At 52.3% G+C, this 22,201-nt stretch overlaps 4 protein-coding genes across 4 annotated transcripts; 3 read left to right on the top strand and 1 right to left on the bottom strand.

Annotated features, from left to right (window-relative positions):
• Nucleotides 1-5,065: 5,065 nt before the first annotated feature.
• On the top strand, nucleotides 5,066-7,823 carry QC764_121400 (uncharacterized protein). The gene is made up of 2 exons (XM_062943396.1): nucleotides 5,066-6,256; nucleotides 6,435-7,823. Exons 1-2 carry the CDS (start codon nucleotides 6,182-6,184, stop codon nucleotides 7,362-7,364), a joined length of 1,005 nt encoding a protein of 334 aa, XP_062806489.1. The 5' UTR covers nucleotides 5,066-6,181; the 3' UTR covers nucleotides 7,365-7,823.
• Nucleotides 7,824-12,911: 5,088 nt separating this feature from the next.
• QC764_121380 (uncharacterized protein) lies at nucleotides 12,912-14,562 on the top strand. The gene is made up of 3 exons (XM_062943395.1): nucleotides 12,912-13,613; nucleotides 13,669-13,948; nucleotides 14,002-14,562. Exons 1-3 carry the CDS (start codon nucleotides 13,562-13,564, stop codon nucleotides 14,327-14,329), a joined length of 660 nt encoding a protein of 219 aa, XP_062806488.1. The 5' UTR covers nucleotides 12,912-13,561; the 3' UTR covers nucleotides 14,330-14,562.
• Nucleotides 14,563-16,840: 2,278 nt separating this feature from the next.
• On the top strand, nucleotides 16,841-18,511 carry QC764_121370 (uncharacterized protein; the record flags this gene model as incomplete). Its single annotated transcript, XM_062943394.1, has 1 exon — nucleotides 16,841-18,511. The coding sequence occupies one exon, from the start codon at nucleotides 16,841-16,843 to the stop codon at nucleotides 18,509-18,511; it is 1,671 nt and encodes a 556-aa protein (XP_062806487.1).
• Nucleotides 18,512-19,613: 1,102 nt separating this feature from the next.
• QC764_121360 (uncharacterized protein) lies at nucleotides 19,614-21,840 on the bottom strand (the record flags this gene model as incomplete). The annotated part of the gene is given in 6 exon segments (XM_062943393.1): nucleotides 19,614-19,796; nucleotides 19,816-20,104; nucleotides 20,179-20,347; nucleotides 20,403-20,556; nucleotides 20,622-21,372; nucleotides 21,440-21,840. 5 exon segments carry the CDS (start codon nucleotides 21,838-21,840, stop codon nucleotides 19,819-19,821), a joined length of 1,761 nt encoding a protein of 586 aa, XP_062806486.1. The 3' UTR covers nucleotides 19,614-19,796; nucleotides 19,816-19,818.
• Nucleotides 21,841-22,201: the final 361 nt, after the last annotated feature.

Here is a 22,201-nt window from a genome sequence, read left to right as displayed (position 1 = left end):
TGCTCCCGCCATCCGGGAAATCTGAAATGAGCGATGGCACGCAATCTCAGATCGGCGAATTTCTGTAATAACCAACCGCACATTTTTAGGTCGCTTGTGCAAGCTTCTGGGGAAGTCCGTCAATCTGGCTCACCAACATGACGGAAGGGTGTTGCTGACCTCAATTTACGGCTAAAGGCGGTTCGGGGGATAGAGCCCAGTAGACCGCTGAACTGTGGAAATACTCGGACCGACACGGAAATCCGATCGTTCTTATCCAAGAATCATGCCGTAGCTCACAAACTGGAAATCATGATGGTGGATTCTCTGGGATATGGCTGGAGCTTTCGGGATGTTCTGGTGTACTTCTTGGCTCGCCCGGGCCGCAGATCCGTTTTTTTTTTTGCTTTGTTCAGTTGAGCATTCAGGACACCATACAATCACTTTGTTCACTGTGTTGTCAGGCATGACAATGGCTTCACTCCTGGTGAACAAGAACAAAGAGACTGGGTATACGGACAGAGAACACCGAACACTCTGGAAGCCAACCAGCGCTCAACATGCTATTAAAGAAGACGGAGAGGCCTGATATTATCGGTTTACTCTGCAACCAACCTGTCTACAACCAACTGTAAAGACCACACCTTCAAAGATACTACCTAGTCATCCTTCGGTGACGATTTACATCACATCGTTCAAGTGCCTTTCCAGTCTTTAGACTCACTACCTACTCTACCATTATGTCCCAATCCAGCAGATCAAGCCAAGCTGGCAGCAGCGCTCCCAGCGAGCAGCCAATTCTTGGCCCCTTTTCTGGTGATTGGGAGCAGATCAAGCCTCGGCCTACGGAACCAAAGGGCAAGGGACCATCCCCGGGAGATCTTCCTGAAAATCTCCATGATATGAGTGCCCTTTATCTGGATTTGCTCACTGGCAGTAAAGATGACGAGCGGATCAGACGGTCCCATATCCCCCCTTTCCAAACTGTCGAGAGACAACCACAGGTAGTTGACCGCAGATCTCCCGAACCTTCCCAGGGACAGGCTGCCGGTTCCTCTCTTCATCACCCTCTTTCCTTTGTCTCACGCATTGCGAGGGGGGAACAACCTGGCATTGTCAATATCCCACATCCAACTCCAGCTGCCGCTCCCATGACTACTTGGCAGCCTCAGCGTGCTCCCCAACCTGATCATTCTCGCTGCACTACGGCTTTGAGAAGGGTGCAGGCGGTTGATAATCTTGCACGTGAGTATAAAAAGGGAGATGAGTCTCAGGAGTCAGTGGTATAAGTGTCGTATATCGTGTGCTAATCTTTTCTTCTGCGCAGGTTTGCTTCCCATCATAATCAATAATACAACATTTCAACATAACACCTATTTCTTTCTTCCAATGTTTTTGTCTGCTTGCCATGTTTTGTCTGCACCGGAACCTTTATGACATTGTTTCAGGGGCCGGGCTCCACTTTCTGACATGACCCTAGTCAGAGGGGGTTGTTGCTTGGTGAACTAACCCTTTTTTGAGAATGGATGTGGTGTAAATATGGTTTACACGACTGTGTTTGGCGACGAACTGTCACACCATCACATTCTTCTTTTGTAATAGTCACATCACAGTCTTTCTCTTATTAATCTGCTCTTGACATTCATTCATTGCTCACCAATCGTCAAGTCCAGCTCAACTCTACCTACTCTACTCTAAAAACACATGCTCAACCACCACCACCATACTTGACCATCACCCAGAGAACCTACCGCCTTCGAGGCTCTCTCAGCCCCTAAGCGGATCAAAACTCATCAACCAACCAACCCCCTTATCCTCCTCAACGACCGCCGATCAAGCCTATCCAAGCCATCATACGAATACTCCTGCGCCCCTTCTCGGCAAAGACGACCCCGACGCCGCCTCCCGCTCGCTCTCTTCCAGCCGCTTCCCTTTCCGCCCGTCTTCTGTCTCTCGCCCCTCTGTTCAGCGCGCTCTATTACCACTGCTAACAGCACTGGCATCAACCACAAACGCCGGGTTGCCTTCCATATCAGTGTAGTACTGACGTCTTCGGTCAATCCAAGTTTCCATTTCCCGGTTCCTATCACTTGACGACATGGATCTTCCTCTGCGACGGCGGGAGGAGCCCTCGTGAGGTGTGGCGATGAAGGTATCTACCGCGTCGGTGATATTCTTTCTCTCTACTGTCTAGATACTCCTCATGGAGGCTTCCCGACTTGTTGTAGCCGGAGTAGTTACGGATACGTTCTTCACCGGAGGGACGTGTGTCTAGCTCGAGGGTGCTTTCTGACTGAGCTGTTGGGGGAGGGGCAAGCCCGGCGGCTGCTTTGGTAGAGGCAGAGCTCCATATGTGATGCTGTATTGAGGAAATGTAATATTGCAGGGGAAATTGCGCTTATAAAGAGTTTGGTCGTAGTTTGGGCCACGAGAGAGAGATTCGGTTGGCCGCGGTGGTCATTGTCCACGCTTCTTTGAGCGCGGTATCAGAGTTGTCGGGTGCGTTACCAACATATCAGATGTGTCCGGGCATCGGTCATTGGAGCTAGATTCAAAACGCTCTTTTGGATGATGATGAGGCTCTCAAGTGAATAGTCTGAAGTCTTATCTTGCAAGATAGGACAATCTCCGAGTCCCGCCGGGTCTCGAGATCCCACGAGGCGAGAATCCGATCCTGTCATAGGCAAGGCCTCCTCACCGGTTCTCTGGGATATGTTGTATCCACTTACGCGTTGGGGAGCTTGCGTCATGGCGCAGGATAGAGCATCTAGAAGCTGCTTCACAATCTGTTGTGTTCACACCTCCAGTATCACCATGGACCTGCGTCATGAGGTTCCACTTGATAGTGGGTGACCTTCTGTTGCTCTTCAGTCCACTGTATTCTGTCGTGGAGGGTTACACTTCTAGTATATACTCATCAGGAGTCTTCTCTACCAACAACTTCCTCGAACCATCAAACAATTCAGTAAGAAGCGCACAACGCACCAAACAACCTCTACAATGCCCGCCTCCGATATCACCATCGACCTGGACCGGAGCTCAACTCCGTTCCCGAGATCTCACCGCTCTGAGAGAGCCCACGAGCAGGTCGAGGACTTCAACCGGCGCAACTCCTCGCCTCGGAGATTTACCTCCACCCCGACCAGAAGCCGCAGGCTGAGCCCCAGCCCGACTCGATACCGTTCTGCCGCCACAATCGCTCGCAGCCCTCCCAGATATCGTTCCCCTAACAGGATCACTAGCGCTCCCCGCCCCCGCAGGATCAGCCCTAGTCCTCTTAGATATCGCTCCCCTACCCGACTCCCTAGCTCCACTTTCCGCCGTGCTCCCTCCCCCTCTCCCTATTTCAAGGAGACCCGTATCACCGAGGCTCGTCGCACTACCACGTACCACCTTACGAGCCCGGTGAGCCGCTACACCGAGACTCGCACGACGTACCGCATTCCTATCTCCAGACCTCGCACTCCTCCTCGTGGCTCGATTGGCAGCCCCAGTCGGCGTATCACATTGCCGCGTCTTGTCGATATCAGGTCTTCTTCGGAGATCTATAGCTCGTCTCGCCGATATGACTCGTACCCGTCGACAACCAGGAGCCCTGGCCGCTCCACCGATAGAAGCCTGTTCACCCGTCGCTATTAGGCAGAGACAACCATCGCTCTGTTACCTGGGACTGCTCTGGTTCCCTGGTAGAATAGGGAAGGGATGGTGGCGTCGGGAAAGGGTAGAGCCTGGATTGCATCACAACGAGCGCATCGGGATTCCACCGTTTCTAGCTCAACGAATTGATCGCCTTCGGTCGGCGCATCCTGGTTCCTAGGGCATGGGAAAACAAAACCGGGCGTTGAGAGCGATAGGACTGGTTTCCCAGGGTAGTAGCATCAGCCATCGATGAACGTTGTCTTTGCCAACAACCACGTGCTTGATGTGCCGAAGTGATGTAATGAAGTGCCTGCTTGACCTCAGAGGCTCAGATCTCCACCACCAGGATCCTGACCAATCACCTCCCTTCCACCACCACGAGGCACTTCACCAGACAACCACCGAAACTCCAAACACATCCTGCAACAGTTCGAACAACAGTTCGAGGCCACCCACGTTGCGGCTTTCGGCAAAACCATTCATCAAACCGGCGATCCAGCCTTGTTTGACTCCATCGTGAACCCCAGAAGACAGGCCCCACCATCTAACGAGAAGCGGGGGCCGGTTCATTCAAGATCCACCCGATCTGACGATCACCACTAAGAGCTCCACCCTGGGTGATCTTCCGCCAGCCGGACCCAGCAGTACGGGACTACAGTTGATCCAAGCAACATTTTTGACAGACAGCCAGGCCCTTGTGATGGATACTATTGTCGTCAATGCGTTCCCAGCAAGCCCAGGAAAAAGTTCTGTTTCATCAAGCCCAAAGTTCATGCGCAGGATGTCGATCAGGAACGGGGGTTGTTACCGAGCCGGCACTTGATGCTTCTGAAGAGCTGCATGTCCACATTGTAGTTCCCCCACCAGCCGGCGAGGGAGGAGAGCTGAAATCTCGCGAGCGGCCAATGATAAAATCCTTAGCTCTGCTTTTCATGTGAAAGGCCGGCAGTCGGGACAGCTCGGGTGGAACCTGGCCGCCGATACCCTCCGGCTCTCAACTGCCAGTCCCGTCTCCGGAAGAGGGCACCGGTTTTCTTGGCATCGATCGACCTCCGAAAGGGACACCGATACCCTAGAATGCAGAGAATTTAGAAATCAACTCAGATCTCGATCCTTTGCAGGATATTGCCTCGGCGTGGCATTGCCTGGTGCAAAAGGGAAGAGTCATCTCTTATTGTCGTGCGGTTCTTGGAGCCAAGCCGTCGGTCCCTTATAAGGAGCTTGCGCGGAGGAGTTTGCAAAGTCGTGCTATGCACGATAATTTCTCGAGATAGTATTGGGGTCGCCATCGCACCAAAATTGGGTGCATGGGAACATGTTGACTAGCAATTTCTCCACGGCAATGTCCGGTCACATGTTTTGCGGGCCACGTGAGTGGGTCAGTTTGCAAAGTCGACCCATTTTCTTCAACACGAACCAGAGTCGACCCAGAATCCACATTCTCTATAGCGTATCGCGTTCACTGCCGGACGGCGCCTCAAGCTGGTAGTTCTCCCGCAGCTCTTCCACCCATAGCCCCCCTACCTAGTAAAATGTTCCCCCGCGGCCAGCGTCACCAGGCGATCCCGTGCGCTTGTTGCGCCAGCCAAGGACTTCGGGCTTGTGAATCGTCGATGCCTCATATCAACATCTCACCATGACAGTCGACAACGAGCCGTCATGCCTCACAGCAAGGCGTGGCCCCGGGGAGGAGATTGGACGGGGAACCTTCTCGCGCTGCACCGGATGCCTTTTCCCAACGGGCGCCTTGGAATGACCGCGGCCAGGCAAGGCGCCGGTCGACGCTACAGGCAATTCCCGTTGATGGAGCAGCTGGGAAGAGCCTTCAGCGGGTAAAAAAAGGGTGGGGAGTCGTGAAGTATCGGGATCAACTGTCAAATGCCACCACGCCTCTAGAGCTGCCATGGAATTCTGGATTCCTGGATGGTAGAGTCTGGACGTGAAAAGGGCATTCATCGAATTGTGGCTTTGTTCAAGCTCCGGGAGCATGGGTCTTGAAGGGGTGTTGCCGAGAAGAGCGCCAAGGCCACCCACCGGTGAGCTCCGCACCAATCATACGGCAGCTGGCAGTGGTGGTGCCGAGACATTGCACGTATTGCGGCTGCGGGTTTCTCCTTTGGCAGCTGCCACTGAGCTGGCTCAGAGTCTGGACCACTTGGGGAATCTGCCCACTTTGCTCTCGTACGACCGTCAACCTGGAAATGGTCAGTTTGGCCCCAAGGGTCCGATTTGTGCCACCATCCACTACCGTGGACGGCCATGTTCCCCAGTGTCGCCCATGGCCGCCCATGGCCGCCCAGCAATGCGCGCCCGAAGAGTGCCGAGCGCGCGGCGAGCTGCTGGGACGAAGCGAGGGCATTTTCAGTCTTTAATAGAGCTCGAGGTCCCGTCCCTGAGGCTGGAAATCGGACCATCACCATCACCAGCACCAGCACCAGCACCATCATCAACATCAACGTCATTGACAACACCACCCGAACACACAACCCCAACTGACACTTGCCACTTTCGTCTGTGCTAGCATTATCTCAACAGCAGACAGACCACCACCACACCACCAACAATGTCTGGACTAACTATCAACTCGTCGACATCATTCGACCCATATGCCACCACCTCCTTTGATGCTGCCCAGCTTGTTAGTGACCTTTTTTCCTTGTGTCTTTCACCATCTTCTTTCCCAGCAGTGAACGGTGCGGGGTATGGTGTAGCTGCCTACCTACCCCTGTTCAATACGCACCTGGACTCTCTGCATAAATACCCATGTGTAACTATAACATACATGTCTCGGTCAGGAGAGCTAACATCATCGACAGCAATCATACTCTGACTTCTCACCCATCTTTGACAACTTTGAGGACTTTGGCACCGACTTCAACTCGGACTCGGCAGCCTCCCCCATCTCCCCCATCTCTCCTGTTCTCTCCTCAAGCTCCTTCAGCTACCCCACTGCCGACCAGTGGGTTGACTGGGACAGGATCGAGCACTCCCCAGAGCCCGAAGCTCTGTTCAAGACCAACCCCTTTGACGGGTCCATCTTGACTAGCAACGCCACCAGCAACAACAACTACCTCCGCAACCCGTCACTAAGCCCCGCGGTCAACCCCATGGCCACCGTCATTGGCACCGAAGGCATCGACAGCCAAGCGCCCCTCTTCCAAACGGCGCCCATCATGGTTGCCCCTCTCCCCTCCCAACAACGGCAGATGGCTGCCTCCATGGACGATGCCTCCAAGAGGTACCCATCCCGCAACCTTAAGCGCAAGACCTCAATCCCGTCCGAGGACGACGAGCCCCTCCCCGCGTCCAAGCGGTCCTCCCCCCCACCAGCAGCCGCCCCTCGCCGGTCCTCCAAGGACAACTCCGCCGCCGGACCCAAGAAGACGGCCCACAACATGATCGAGAAGCGGTACCGCACCAACCTTAACGACAAGATTTCGCAGCTCCGCGACGCCGTCCCAGCACTCCGCATCGTGGCGCAGAGAATGGAGAACCCCGGCGCCTACGAGGAGAATGGCGCCGACGACATGATGGCGGACGAGATCCTCGGCGGTCTCTCCCCAGCGGCCAAGCTCAACAAGGCCACCATCTTGGCCAAAGCCACCGAGTACATCATGCAACTGGAGCGGAGAAACCTCGGACTGGAGACGGAGAACAATGCGCTGAGGGGGAGAATGGAGGGGTTGGAGATGCTTTTGATGAGCAGAGGCGGCCCTCAGCCACAGCAGCTTCCTGTTTGGAACTAGAGCTGTCTGAGAGAAGAAGGGGGGGGGGTTGGTTGGACTGTGAAGAAGGAGTGGTGGCTCATCATTGGCTTGTTTATGGCTGGCTTTCTTGCATTGCATTCTCCGGCGTTGTGAGGTTATTTCTTGGGACATGATACCACATCATTGTTTTGGGTCTTTGGGATTTAAGCGGGGTGTTTTGGAGTTTTTTTTCTTGGTTTGGCAACTTCCAGCGATTTGCCTTCCCTGCGCCCAACATTATACCCATTTACATGTTGTTTGTATCATTTTTGAACAGGTGGGATCATCAAAAAAAGGTGTGGATCTTGGATATTTTTTTTTTTCTTTTGTGGTATATACATTACTTCTTATTTTTCAGCTCAACAAAGGGCTTGGATTCATAGTTTTTGGAAACGGAAGCAGATCTCAAAAAAGAGACTGCAGATGATGAATAAATTCAAAATATTCTCACCTCTCCTACTTCTTGTGCTTTTGAATTTCGTGAATCAGTCTTTGGCTCTGGAACCATAGCATTGTCAAACGTGCATCATTGAACTAGGTAACTTCAACAAGAAAAGAAAGGAAATGGTTTCATATTTTTAGGGTTACAGAGTGTGATTATCGATCACCATCGCCAACAAACACGAAGCCTCCCCCCTGAAAAGAAAAGGTCAGGAGTACTCTGCTACTGAGGCTCGCCAAAGTATGACCACCACGGTCAAACCCACTTTGCCTCTGTGTCTTTTCTAATTACCTTCCTTGTCTCTCTCTCCCTCTCTCCCCCTCTCTCCCTCTCTCTCACTCTCTCTCTGTTTAGTTACCTCTCCACAAAACCCAGACCTGGTATTACCCCTTTGAGACCTCCCCTGCTGTTCAAAGCAGGAGTAAGCTAACTACCGAGGTCGTTTAATACTTCTTGGAAGAAGAAGAAGAAGAAGAAGAATAAGAAGTGTAAGTGTAAGAAGTGTAAGAAGATGGGTAGTAAGCGCCACTGCTACTCTTGTATTCAGTAGCTTTATTGGTGGAGGTGGATGGTCCGGAAAATGCATTCCGGCGGGTGGAGGAGGGGAAAGGGAGGAAGTCAACTCCTACGACGGCATTGCGCCGGGTCCTTTGGGGGGTGGAGTAGGAGTTGTTTGGGTTGTAGGAGGAGGAGGAGTAGGGGTTGTTGTTGTGGTTGTTGTTGTTGTTGGAAGGCATCTTTGTCCTGACTGGTTGTGGTTTTGTGGGCTGAGTAGGAAAATAAGATCGACTGGTTTTGTGGATATGTGTTTGTGTTGTTGGTAGTGAAGAGTTGGCGATGATGATGGTGATGATGATGATGATAATAATGATGATGATGATGATGATAATGATGGGAAATATTGCCTGGAAAGGGGTCCAATATGATGGTTAAAAACTTTCTCCGTTGGGTGAGGGAGGATTTGGGGGACAATACCATGATAGGATTTGCAGGAATATGCCATGGCTGACAATAAGATTGTCGACATGTAAAAAAAAAGTAAAAAGAGGGGGTGTGTCTTTGTCGACGAGTCGTTCTTTGTAACCGTCCACAGCCAGCTTAGTCAGTCGGGAAACCGACTAGGTACCCGACCCTCCCTCTTGGAAGTGTGAATGACCGGGGCCCATTTGGGGCCCTTGTGGGAGACAGGAGGTCCGAAGCCGTGTGGCAGCCAGCTTTTTTAGCAACCCGACCGGAAGCTACCTCGAGGTGCTGTTAGCTCGGGCGAGCACCCTGGACCAGAGCAGCGATTATTTTGATCGGTGTGTTGGTGCAAGGGCCTATTTCCGCGACTGACGTCGTATTTCCAGTCCATTGCCACGCTACCCGAGCTACCTTTTGAACTTGAGTTTACGCCAGCTCTGTCATGACGCATCGGACAAAACACATGTGCGGGCTGTTGGCATCGACACAGAACTGTAGTCCATTCTGTCTTTCTCCTTTCTGCACTTTTGTTACTCATTCACAAAGTCTCTTCACATGCCATATTCATCAGCAACCATGCCTTGTTTTACGGGATCTTCTACCTCGGTCCTGCCCGCCTTCACCATCACTGCCGCCGTCCTCGGAATGCCCGCTGCTGAGCTTGCCCAAACTTAAAATCTAGCAAGTCTCCTCTCTGGTAGCCGTATTCTGTTAAATGACTCTTGCTTGGAAAAGCCTGACGTGATATGCTGGTACGCCACTCCCTCAAACCGAACCTGAAAGTCTCGTCTTCTTAGCGGGATTCGTGATCGCTTGATGTACTCTCGCTGTTGAGCTTCTGTTCGCCCGCTCCGAAGCTGTGAAGTGTCTTGTGCGAAGGGGGATTTCTACACTACGACTCGTCACGTCGTCGTGTAATGTCATTAGCTCCTCACGGCCAGTTGATTCTGCCGCGCCGTAGAGGGAAGATCGGGAGGGAGAAAACTCGCTCAAGCTATCGGCTGTCGCACCGACGCAGGTGTTGGGTGACCAGCCGGAGTTAGGGATTCTGCGCTGCCGCACTGGTGGTGATGATATCGAGTGCGAAAGCCTTTCAACATCGGCATTGTCCCACTGTTCGAGTTTGGCTGGTGGCGGGGAGCGGCTGGCGGTCCGTTGGGAGTGCGGTGGTCATTAAACCGGTGCTTACCAGCCGGCCAGGGGAGCGGCGGGATGATTCGGGGCTTGAAGACAATGCGATTACTGGCCTTATTCGCTTTTGGCACATTTGGTGAGACTTTTTGACGTACAAAGCGAGAAAATAATGTCGTTATTGTCTAGAGAAACTTCAAATATTGAACTTGAGGGTAGTCGATGCTTTTCAAGAGACTTTTCCAGTGTGTCAAGGTAGAAAGGTGTACAAGTCTGCAACCAATTCTTGACCCAAATGGTTGGGAAATTCAGCAGCTTTATAGATCTCAAGGCCACTGTGTGCTGGGGCCCGGAGAGCTTTGATTCCCTTGTCTGAACATATTTATATTGTCTTATTACTGCCCCACTGCTTACCTGTTTACTTGCCTTTCTTATCATATAGTAGAAGGCTTCAGAAAAAAAATCATAAGCGTTTAAATTATATTTTAAAGGTCTTTAAACTATCTTTTACAGCCCTTGACTATCTTTTAAGCCCTATTAACTATTTTTAACGTCTTTGAGTTATCCTCTAGGGCTTATCATGTACTTTTCAACCCACAATAATTATGCTTCGTAATATAGTTAAATTCTATATTAACGGGGTGTTGACAAGATAAATAGGGGGCTCCGTAAAGGTTCTCTCTTGTTATGAAGAGAGTTCCATATTGTATGTGAAATGAAGAGAGAAATATGTTGTATCGGTTGCCGTACCACCCTTCGCGTCTTTCTTCAGTCCCATCTTGTGGTCGCTCCCAGGCCTCCTGAAGCCACCTTTTCATTAGGCCCACACTTTGGTTGCTCCTGGTTATGGCCTTCCTACTAGTATTTCACACAGTGGTAGGATTTAGTTCTGCTGCTAAATTTATTCACTGTTCATAACCCTTTTCGCCACTTTTGCGCTTCATTTTCCAGGACAGTGACCTCGCCCCACACATCTCGCTGCCATAGCTTCTGATAAATTTTCTTCCGACCGTCTACTTCTTTTGTGTCAACAAGATCGTCACCATGGAGAATGATACAAAGCCGTCCATGGCCCAACCTGAAGCTCAGGTCATCGGCAAGGAGAAGATCCGTGCCAATTTTCGCAAACGATGCTCCACCATGGTTGCCATAATGGCTTCAAAGGTACCCGAGTTGGAAAACGACGAGTATGCCGCTGAAAGGTTCCATAAGAGGCCGGTAATAAAAGCCTGCGCCGACCTGTATGCTGCTGGTTGGAGATCGACTTAGGCTGAGACGGCCTTGGAGAAGCGACATCTGATGCCTGAGGATTATGCAACACCGGTGGCTGAGAGGATCAGGCTCGTTCCAAGCTGGGCTGGGCCCAAAAGCAAGGAAGAATGGTATGTGTGTAACACTGATAGTGCTGGAGCCAGGGCGCGCCAAGCTGACCACCGATTTCTACTATTGCCAGATCCATGCAGGCAGCATGGAGCACATTGTTCCCTGACGAGATCCCTCCTGTAGCTCGATTTGTGTTCAGGCTTCCGCTCCGTACGTCCTGGGAGAAGCTCGCAGAACAGTGGATGGTTGAAACGTTGAATGCCACTATCAGCAGTTCTGTAGTAGTCAAACTTCACGATGGACAACCCAACAGGGTGATTAGCGTCATGTTTACTGCCAGTGCTAACCATAAAGTCACTCGCCACTTGCGGGGCTTGCACGAGGTGTAGGTAATGTCACGGAGATGTCATGCTGGCTTGGGTGCATGGCTTCACTTCACGCCAATTCACGAATACTTCGCCCAACAACAAGAGATTGCTCTGGAAAACAAAATTGATGAAGCTGAAGTTTAAGGAAAGAGAGGAACTTCCTGATAGTCTCAGCTCTCCAAGCTGAGAAGTGTTTCCGCGGACGATAGAGGGCAAGTCTTACCACATATCTCACAATCTGTCACACCAGACATTATGTTCGACTGACTGGGAAAGGGTTGAACAGGGTCTAGTGGGAGAGCATTACCGGGTGGAAAAAGAGTGGTCATAGGCCTTGTCTAGAGGACGCATCAACTCGCAACTTGGGCGCCTTGACAAAATGGGTTTACTTTCTACCAAAATCCCTCAACCAGCAAGCAGGAGGAGTTATTTACTGATCTGTAGCACCTCAACCTCACCAGACTTGCCAATCTCAGCTCTCTTATCATCCGTTGTGTCCGCAAATACACGTGCGTTTGTCCCCCACTGAACAAGTGCCCTTTGGTCTCCAATGAGCCAAGTACCACAGGCTTGGGTAAGCAAGCTACTAGCAAAGGACGCGGATAGGGAGTCTCAAACAACGTAGCATGTATCCATCAAGGCGTGACTTGGATGTCCAGTTCTCGGAAGCAGATATACCGACCATGTATCCATCCAGGTAGCAGGCGTCAAGGTTTGAAGTCTCGCCAGGAGAAAAGGGAAAGTCGTAGTCGGTTGGCCAGAACACAGCGGTCATCACGTTACTCCATGGGGCAGCACAAAGGACCTACGTCGCCACCACATGGCAGCGGCTTGTCGATATTATCCCGCCAAGAGGTGTGAACCCGGGATATGGGTTCCAGAAGAAGCCTTCTCGAAGGATATCGTCTGTCTTGCGCCATGGCGGGAGCCCGGGTGGTGGCTGACGTCGCAGGCATGGATAAAAGCAGAAGGGAACAACGAAGCAAGGCAATGTAAGAAGATGAGACGCTTTGTAGTATCCTTTTGGATCCAGCCTCCGGGACCTCTTGTTCAAGACTCGGGGCCGATGCCACTGTGACGGTGGTTGGATGGGGGTCGTCGCCACGAGGGCGAGCCAGTCGGATTCGAGGCGATTGTTGTTGATGCTGACAATCGAGATGATTCGCACGCATCGCCCTTGCGTCGTCACCACGTGTCTGGAGAAGACAACGTGTGAACCTGGAAATAGCAGCGTGGTAATGAAACGAATTGGAAGCAACCCCCCCCTTTTTGATAAAGCTCTTGTAGAGAGAAAATCCCGTTCCAAGTTCGGGGTTGCGGCTCCCTGGGCTATAGTGCACGATCTTTTAATATACCGACGCCATTTATCCCTCGGAGGCTGGCCTCTGGCATTTGTTGTTTGCCCAGATTCCCACCGCCCTCAATATGGGCGGCTAAAGTCGACGCTCATCTTGGAAGGAAGACCGCTGCTCTCCCATGCGCCGCCCCGCCCTTCCCCCGTGGAGCGTCACTTACAACCCGCAACCGCCTGGAACGGCCCAGCAGAAACCACGACGACGTTCCTCTCTTCGAGGAGCAACCTTCTCCGACTCGAAATAGATTAACAGTACCCCAGAACATGGCGTCACGCGATTAAACCCGTCCAACAGGCGTACATTCAGAGTCTTGGCTTTCAGAATTTGCCAGCAATTTTGCCTCCGAACCTCCTCCGCCCTGGTATTTCTGGGATGCTTGGTTGCCCACGCCCGCGATCCAGTCGAGATGCCGACAGCAGCCCTCCCGCTGTACTTAATCATGGCAAAAGTGCATCCTTTCCCCGTACTCTTGCCGTCTTGGTCAACTTGGCTTCTTCCGTCCCACCCAGACTAAAAAAGAGCCCTCTGCCGCCTCCACGTCTTGTCGCGCACATCACCTAGCCGCCAAGGTTCTCTTCTTCTTCGACAGACCCTTCGCCAACCTCGTGGTTCGATATGCTCTGGACTTTGTGGTTTGGGCTCATCGCGGCCCTGCTCAGCAGAACTGGTGAGTGGTGGAGGTTGTTTAAATCATGGGGGTCAGAGTGCTGACCTGGTTGAAGTGACGGCGCAGGCTAATGCCATCTACCGCGACCCCGACACCGGCCTCGTGTTTTCTTCCAACTACGTGCTGTACAGGGTAAACCAGGGCATCACGTACCGCGTAGCCATTCCGGCCAACGTCCAGACCTACACCTCCTACGATGCCGTTATCCAGGCCGTCATTCCTAACGATGTCGGTTGGGCCGGTATTGCCTGGGCTGGCTCTATGCCCAGGAACCCGTTGACTGTTGCCTGGAGAAACAGCCAGAACCAGCCGGTGCTCTCCTCTCGCTGGGCTGGGTAAGTGGTGGAAACTTGTGAAGTGGATGATCATGCGCTGACAACCTTTTCAGTGGCCATATCACCCCCCAGGCCTACAACAACGCCCAGTACACCCTTTTCAGGACCGGCACCAAGTCCAACGGAACCCACTGGCAGTACACCGCTCTCTGCAAGGGATGCACTTCGTGGACGACCGACACCGGCGCCTCCCGCTTCCTGAGCCCCAGGGGAGGAAACCGCATGGCTTTTGCCTACTCCCCCAACCGTCCTTCTTCCCCCAACAGCCCCACCTCGACCATCCCAATCCATGACGTCCATGGATACTGGCAACACGACTTCTCGGGGGCTGCCAACCAGGACTTTGACGCCATTGTCGAGAGACTTGCGAGCGGTGTCTAAGCCAGTCCAAAAGGCATGGGGGAGAATATTTCGGCGGGAGTTGTACATACATGACTTGGAAAGCCAGAGGCGGCCGTTGGATCGCACCAAGAGGGTTTTTGGAAGCGAAGCACTGAGGTCTCTGGACTGAGCATATAGATTGCATGGATTGTCTGGACATGCGTATTTGTTCTGCGTCATCATACCCCTCAAAGACGGGTATTTGAAGAAAAAAATCACAAGTCCTTACTTCAAGAACCGCCCGTGGCCGAAATTACTGTCAAGAACCATTCTCTGAGCTGACGACGGACATCGAGATTGGCTTGATGCTACCCAAGAGAAAAGTACCTATGCAATGATTTTATATGAAAAGCCAAGTTTGGTCGATCCATGCGCCCCTGACAATCACTTTTGGGTAGCAGAAAGGAACTTGGCGAAATCTTTCGGTGCAGAACTGACACGACCAGTGAACAATTGATATAGAATATTACCAAGCATACAACACACCACTATCACATGCCTACATGCCCGGATGCAGGGGCTTCATAAACGCACTTAACCCTAACCCACCTATCCCGCATCTCCTTTGGACGAACAACTTGGGCCCAAAACATCATTTTGACACTGACTGTGGGCGAATCAACCCTCGTGCACTTCGGCTGACTTACACAACATTTGTGGCCCAAAGCCGGGATCTCGGTAGCCAAGGAGGTGGCCTCAGATGTTGGGTTGCTCAGCCCGGGAAATCCACCATGGGGAAGTCCGCCAAAACGAGGTGCACTTACTGAAACCTATGCCATAGGAGTGCAATCCACAGCAGAATGCACCCAGCCGTACAACGAACAGTAAAGTCCCGCTGTAGCGATCTTTAGCGCCTGGCTAGCCTAGCCGCCGTGTTGCAACAATCGTGGCATCGTCAACCAGCTGGTCGTCTTGGCCGTGCTCGCAGTCTCTGCAGCCATATGCTGCTGGGGCGAGCGGTGGTGGCTCTCACCTTACTCGGCCGCTCCTTCTCCCTCTCCTCTTCATCGCCCACGTCGAGAATCCGTCGCCGCTTCCAGCCCTTCTGCTGTGCTCTCTTGGACACAGCATCTTCTGCAGCGGCGGAGACCTCTTGGGCAAAGCTGACGTGCTTCTTAGCCGGGCACTCTTTTTCCTCGTCTTCCTCGGATATCCTCCGCCGCTTCCTCCTGTGTGGGGCGGCCAGAAGGCTTTCGGCGGACAGCGGTGGTGTCGGGAGCCAATATGTTTTGGCGTGGCCTCCGCGGCCTCCGGGGCCGGTCTGATGCCACTGGGTTCTCCGGAACAACTCTGGCATCAATACTGCCACCTTTGTCTTTGTCGTCGTTGTTGTTGTTGTCGCTGCTATCGTCAGAGGTGATCCCCTCGAGCTCTTCATGCGCCTTTACCTCGGCATTGCGCTTCTCTTTAATCTCCGGTGGCGTGTGCCCCCATGGGCCATTCGTCGGCGGCATTTTGATAGCTCCTTTGGAAGGACGGGCGCAACGCCTCGTTGGTCTCGCCATCGCGCCACGGGTTGATGGCGTACTTCCACGGGTGGTAGTTGTACGTCAGCTCGAACAAGATGATGCCCATGGACCAGATGTCGATGATGGAGTGGTCGTAGTTTTCCAGCTCGAGCTCGGGAGCGAGATAGCCGACCGTGCCGACCGTGCCCGGCTCGGGCCGTGACGACCCACCCGCCTGGATGTGCCTGGAAGTGCCGACGTCCAGCAGAACGGAACGGAGCGGCTTGCCGATGAGGCCGATGTTGGTCGGCTTCAGGTCGCGGTGCAGCCAGCCTCCATCGTGCATGACTTTGACACCCAGCAGTGCGGCGCGGAATGCAGTTGCCGCCTCTATCGTCATGCCGTTGGACCCTCTGTCGAGTTCATGCGTCAGGGCTTCGAAGCTAACTTTGTACTACGTAGATCCTCAGGGGTGCCGGGTAGGTGTGTCTTCGCCGTATCCACCAGTTCCTTTTACAGAGACCCATTTTTAACAATAATTGAATGGGATTATTTACGTTAGAAACTAATAAAAGTCGCGATAAAAAGTTGCATAGAAGGTTACGCATATAAATATACAATTAGAATTAATAAGGTAGAGTTTTTATAAAAATTAAATCAGTTGGTAGTAAAAGTAAAAGTCAGGTTTATTGATTAGTTACTAAGGACACCAGTTACTAGTATATTAGAAAGTAGAGAAACGAAAATTACAAATTGCTATTTAATAGGTTTACAGGTACCGTAGTAGCTCATCGCTGCCCCACTTAATAAGCTGATTTTTTGTGGGGCAAAAAGAGACAGTGGCAAACAAATACCCCAAAAGCTGACGTCAACTGGGAGCTTTATCAGCTTATCGGCCGCACCCAACAGCCCCTCCACCCCGCTCCGATCAGCCCAGCTTCCCCCAGCAGAGAGAGACGCAACGCGATTCAAGTTTGTTTTTCCCACCATCGAACCCAACCCGGTGCTTATTCCCTTATTGCCCTATCTTTAGCGCCTTGCATCACCCCTATCATCCGTCAAAATGGCCGCCCTTCCCGACATCCTGATGAAGAAGGTTGACGATTATGTCGACTCGCTCGCCCCCCAGATCCAGCCCCGCATCACCGAGGAGCTCGAGACCTTCCAGACCAAGACCATCGATAGCCTCGAGCAGCAGGTCATTGAGGCGTTCCGGACCTTGTTCGACAAAGACAACAACAACAGCTCTAGCTCTGGTGCTAGAGGGCTGAACGAGGACGTTCCTGATTCGTACGGTGGACAGAGCCTGTCTTTTGCGAATGAGATTGCCAAGTTGACCAAGAGCTTTGGCGCGGTTGCGGGCCCGGGAGGGGTGGGTGATGATTTGGCGGAGATTTTTAACTTGACTTCTGGTGGTGGTGGTGGTGGTGGGCAAGCAAGGGGCTTTGGTGGTGAGGGGGAGACGAGGTCGAGAGGTGGGGGAGAGGGGGATGGGATGAAGAAGTTCTTTTCTGCGGCGTTTGACGTGGTTCAGGATCACCTGGATAAGCGGAATGATGGGCCTGGTGGTGGTCAGGGGTTCCAGTTGGATGGGCTCTTGGGGGTTTTGAGCAATACTGTCAAGGATGTGGCTGGGAACCCGGAGGAGAAGGCGAGGATGATTACCCCTGAGATCAAGGAGTTGGTTGGAGCCAAACTGAGAGATCAACATACGTCTATTGCGGAGCAGTTTACCAAGATTGCGTTGGATCATATCAAGAAGTGGTTGCGGGGGAACACTACCACGAGGGATCTTGGTGATGGTGTGAAGGGGGAGTTTGAGGATCAGGTGAAGGATTTGGTCAAGGGGTTTGGGAGCTTGTTTGGAAGCAAGAAGTCACATGGCGAGGGCGCGTCCAGGGGCATTGGGGATAGGGCTGAGGGTGATGGTGGCGAGAGCAAGGGCGGCTTCTCCAAACTCATCAGCGAGAAGCTCAGTCACGGTTTGGCCAAGGTCCACAGGGAGGTTCGCCTCGAATTCCGCAAGATTCTGGGCCAGATTGAGAAGCAGCTGTTTGAGCTGTTGCCAGACCAGTTCCAACGCCCTCTCGAGAAGATTCTGGGCGGCAATCCGTTTGACTCGCAACTCGACAATACTGTCTCGGCCTCGAGATCGGGTGGGGACCGTGGATTTGGTGATGACATCAAGGCCAAGCTGCTCATCAAGATTCGTAGCCTCGTCCGCAAGGTGCAAGAGACCCTCCGCCAGAGCATCCTTGGTGTCGTCAACGGTGGCCACCGCAAGTTTGAGAAGCAAAGCTGGGTCTTCGTCCAGGGCATTGTGGAGCAAAAGGTGCAGCGGTACCTGCCCAAGGTGAAGGTTACTGTGCCGGACGATATAAGTAACGATGACGGGGTAGAAGTGGGTGCAGTGACCAACAACATTCAGCTCGGTGGCGGCAACCAGCCCATCACTGGGGTGTATCCTCCCCCACCTCCCCAGCAGGGACACAACTACTCGGGCAGTCAGCAATATGCCCCTCCGCCAACACAGCAATACCAACAGAACCAGTTCCCGCCTCCGCCCACACAAGAGTATCAGCATGGCCAGCAAAACCAATTTCCGCCTCCGCCCACACAGGAGTATGGGCATGGTCAACAGAACCAATACCCACCTCCCCCACAGTACAATCCTCAGCAGTATCAGTCCAACCAAGGACAGTCGTATGGATACCCAAATAATCAGGGTTATTAAGTTGAACAGTCTTTGAGCAGTACAAGTAGAGCTAGACTCTAGTTTGAGATGAGAAATGAAGTCCCTTCACAACCTCGCGACTCGCTGACCAAGTTGTGGGGGCAACAGAGTTGATCTGCAATCGGATGAGAACGCCCCTTTTCCCAATACACTGAGCAATCTGATAATCAAGCAAGCTGGCATGACCCTGCTTTTGTGAAACCCCAATACTCGTTTGCAGGGGCTTCAGAGCCGACGTCGGCTTTCAATTCAGGCAAAGAAGCCATCAAGGTGCAAACGCCAGCACTCTTGTGCACCTCTCGATCCATGATAAAGAGGCGTATTCCATAGCCCAGAAACTTCACCCGGGGACCCCAGCCCACAAAATAATTGAGACACTAAAGTAAGTTGACCCATATTATACTATAAAATGTACCTTTAAAAGTAAGTTAACAGGCCTCTGAACAATCTTTCAAGGCCTGTTACTTATTTTTGAAGGCCTACAAACTCTCTTTAGAGGCCCACAAACTATCCCGTAAGGGCCTAAAAATTATCTTGAAAGGTATATGGACTATCCTTTGATGCATATTACCGACTTTAGTATCTCAGTTATCTATGTGGCAAGGGTGCCGGGCGCTGCTGGGTATCTCACCCAGAAATAACACGAGCATATACAGAGGCGGTTCTGCAGACTACACACCATCAACCACCAAGACAGACAACCGTGGCTTCTGCCAGCAAGGACTACTATGTATAAAGCCAACGCCGAGGCCGAAACGGGGTAGAGCAGCCTGTCGGGCGTTCCACCGGAAGGGGGAGAACTGCGGCAGAGACATTTGACCAAAATCCCGGCGGCGAAGAAAGTACGGAGCCATAGCTCGACCCAGGAGGTTGGTCGTTCCGGCCGTGGACATTCCGAGCGAACTGGACGTTTGGCTAATCTAGAGCATATCAAGTCTAAGGATCCGGAGGCGAAGAAGATTGAGACCACCGAGGGTGATAACTAGGCGCCGGTATCTCGCAACGAAGGAGCATCGGAGGCCGAACGCATGGGTGCACGGTATATGGAAAAGACTCGTGTGCGCGAGGGGATCGGCGGCGCGGCCAGAAGTGATAGACTTTTTCTTTTTTTTTTTCTTTTGCCACAAGTAGCAAGGTTTTCAGTATTGGAGAATGAAGCAGAATTTCTTCCCCGAGCCAACAGTTTCTCTGCTCTTGGGCCCTATCAAAGGCGCTATTCAGAAATACACAATATGTTACAAGTAATTTACAAGCTTCAAGCCTCGCCCACAACCACCCTTTCCCCCTGTTTTCATGTATGAGGCATGTCATGGAGGACAGTCCTCTGTGACACGCACTTTACCTCCTTTCCCAGTGTTTTGCCAGGCATGAACCTCAAAGTTGCCGCCATTCTCGTCCAGGTAAATGTAATCCAGTTTTGATGAACCGAAGACCCGTCCAAATTTGATAAGCTCTGGTGGCATGATGCCAAGTCCACCCTGGGTTATGATACCAGCGTCTCGCCATTCTGGGGCATTGTTGCTGCCCATGCCGGAGTTGATGAATGCTAGGATGTTGCCGTTTTCTCCAATTCTCAGATAATCACTGCGGAAACTACAAAAATGTGAAATGTCAGCAGGGAGTTTGTCAAGATGACAGACATATTAGGGCAGAATGCCGAGACTTACTCTCCATTGATGTCTCCCAGCACAACACGCCCCTTGTCAATGCCGGACAGTTTATCAAAGGTCAACTGCAGGGCTCCGTTGAATTCTCCTTGTCCATTTTGGCGGATGCAGTCAATGCTGCTGTCAGCTTTGATGAGGCAGTAATCGGCTCTTCCGTCACCGTCGATCTCTGAGAATGGCCGTCAGCACCAAGTAGCTTGGCTGGGTTTGATGTCAACACTTACGGGCAACTCGAACATCATCAGCTGTGAAACCCTCCCGGTCCGGCACCACCTGCCCGATGCTCTCGAATCTGGGAGGCCTTCCCCCGCGGTTCAAGGAGACCGAAACGCCTGCCTTGGCATTGACACAGAAGAAGTCATCCAAACCATCATTGTTCTGTTATGGTCATTCAGTCAGCACCACCCCCCGAGCCAAAGCGCAAAGACTAGATGGGTACTCACAAAATCAGCGAAAATGACCCTTGCCCCCTTTGATACATCGCAGTCGAATCCCACACTGAACTCCATCGTGTTTGTCTCGAAATTCCCACCAGCCCTGTTTTGAGATAACACATATCTGTTGCCACCATCGCCGCCACGATAGACCGCAATTCGATCATCCAACTCCTCGCCCCTCTTGAAGAGGTTATTCATGACGACAACATTGGCAAAGAAGATCTGTGAGGGAGTTGCCTCTCTTCCATCCACACGCTTTGGGATTTTCGCCGAGCTCAAGACGCCCCTTTCCACTTGCTCATGCAGATACGTGCCATCTACCACTGTCCCTGGGGTTCGGATGCATTCCTTATCGTTTGGCGGAGATGGCCGCTGGACATTGGCAGGCCCATCGTCGATCACTGCTGCGGGAGGCTGGATCTGGTCTTCGAGTTTTCGGATTGCTTCCATCCAGAGGGAAGTAAAGATGGCGTAGCCTGCATCGTTGGGATGTACCCCGTCGGGATGGAGGTGGTCGTTTATGTTGATGGCCGCATGCAAGTCGGCCATGCCAATACGTGGGTTGCCTCTGTAGGTATTGGTCACCAAGTCGCGATATTGTTGACTGAGATCTGCGGAACAACTGTCGTTTTTGCGTGATGGTGCCAGGGTCGAAACGACCACTGTTACCCCTGGAACGGTTGTGAAGACATCATCGATGAGAGCTTTTAGGCGGGCTCCCGCGTTGTTGGTGTCGATTTGGCGGATGCAGTCGTTCCTAAATCGACATGTTAGCACACACGGTTATTCTCTCCGTAAGAGATTGGGAGGCTGCGAAGACCTACGTCCCAGCGTTGAGAAGCACCAGATTTGGCATCAGCGCCTTGCCAGTCTTACTGAACTCCCCGCGGACTTGGTTGATGGTCAAGCCTGGGTGCCCTTCATTGTCATTGTCTTCAAAACGCCCGTTTTGTTTTGATCCCACCATGTTAACGTTCCATCCCCGTGTACGCAACTGCGCACGAAGTAGATCGCGATACCCTGTCCCTTTGCTCGAACCAATCCCTTCCGTTATGGATGCTCCAAGGGGCATCACTCGTAGGAAAAAGTCCTGTGCTGCTCTTTTGGCTAGAGAGGTGTGCCATGATGGTGTACTGTTACTTGAAATAAATCCAGGGGCGACATGGTCGGCTTGTAAAGAGAGCAGGGTGCTGATAGCCCCTATCACGGCTTCGGCAGGCCACATTGTTGTGTTTGCGGAGAAGACAGACTGAGGGTTCGCACTTTGTGACTCTCGACCGAGAGTCGAGTGGCATCGTGTGCCCTCTTATTGTCCATCTTGGTGTTGCGCCGTGCATCGTCCTCACCCCTTGGAAAGGACCCTGAAATTCGCATTGACTTGCCAAAAGTTTCCATGAAACGGCAACAGGGGCTTCAGAACCCAGCAGCATCGCAACAGTAGCACAGCCGCACCATACTTTTATTACAAGGCGCGTTGGCGGAGCCACGCGAGCTCGGAACCTGTGGTTGCAGTGTGTGGGGAAAGAGGTTTCGTAGCGTGTTGTCGGCAAGTTGAGCCGAGGGCGGTTTCTTCAGGGGGGCCTTGG

The sequence above is a fragment of the Podospora pseudoanserina genome, chromosome 1 (assembly GCF_035222485.1).
Source record: "Podospora pseudoanserina strain CBS 124.78 chromosome 1, whole genome shotgun sequence".
NCBI lineage: Eukaryota > Fungi > Ascomycota > Sordariomycetes > Sordariales > Podosporaceae > Podospora > Podospora pseudoanserina.
This window is presented reverse-complemented; position numbering and strand designations above follow the sequence as displayed.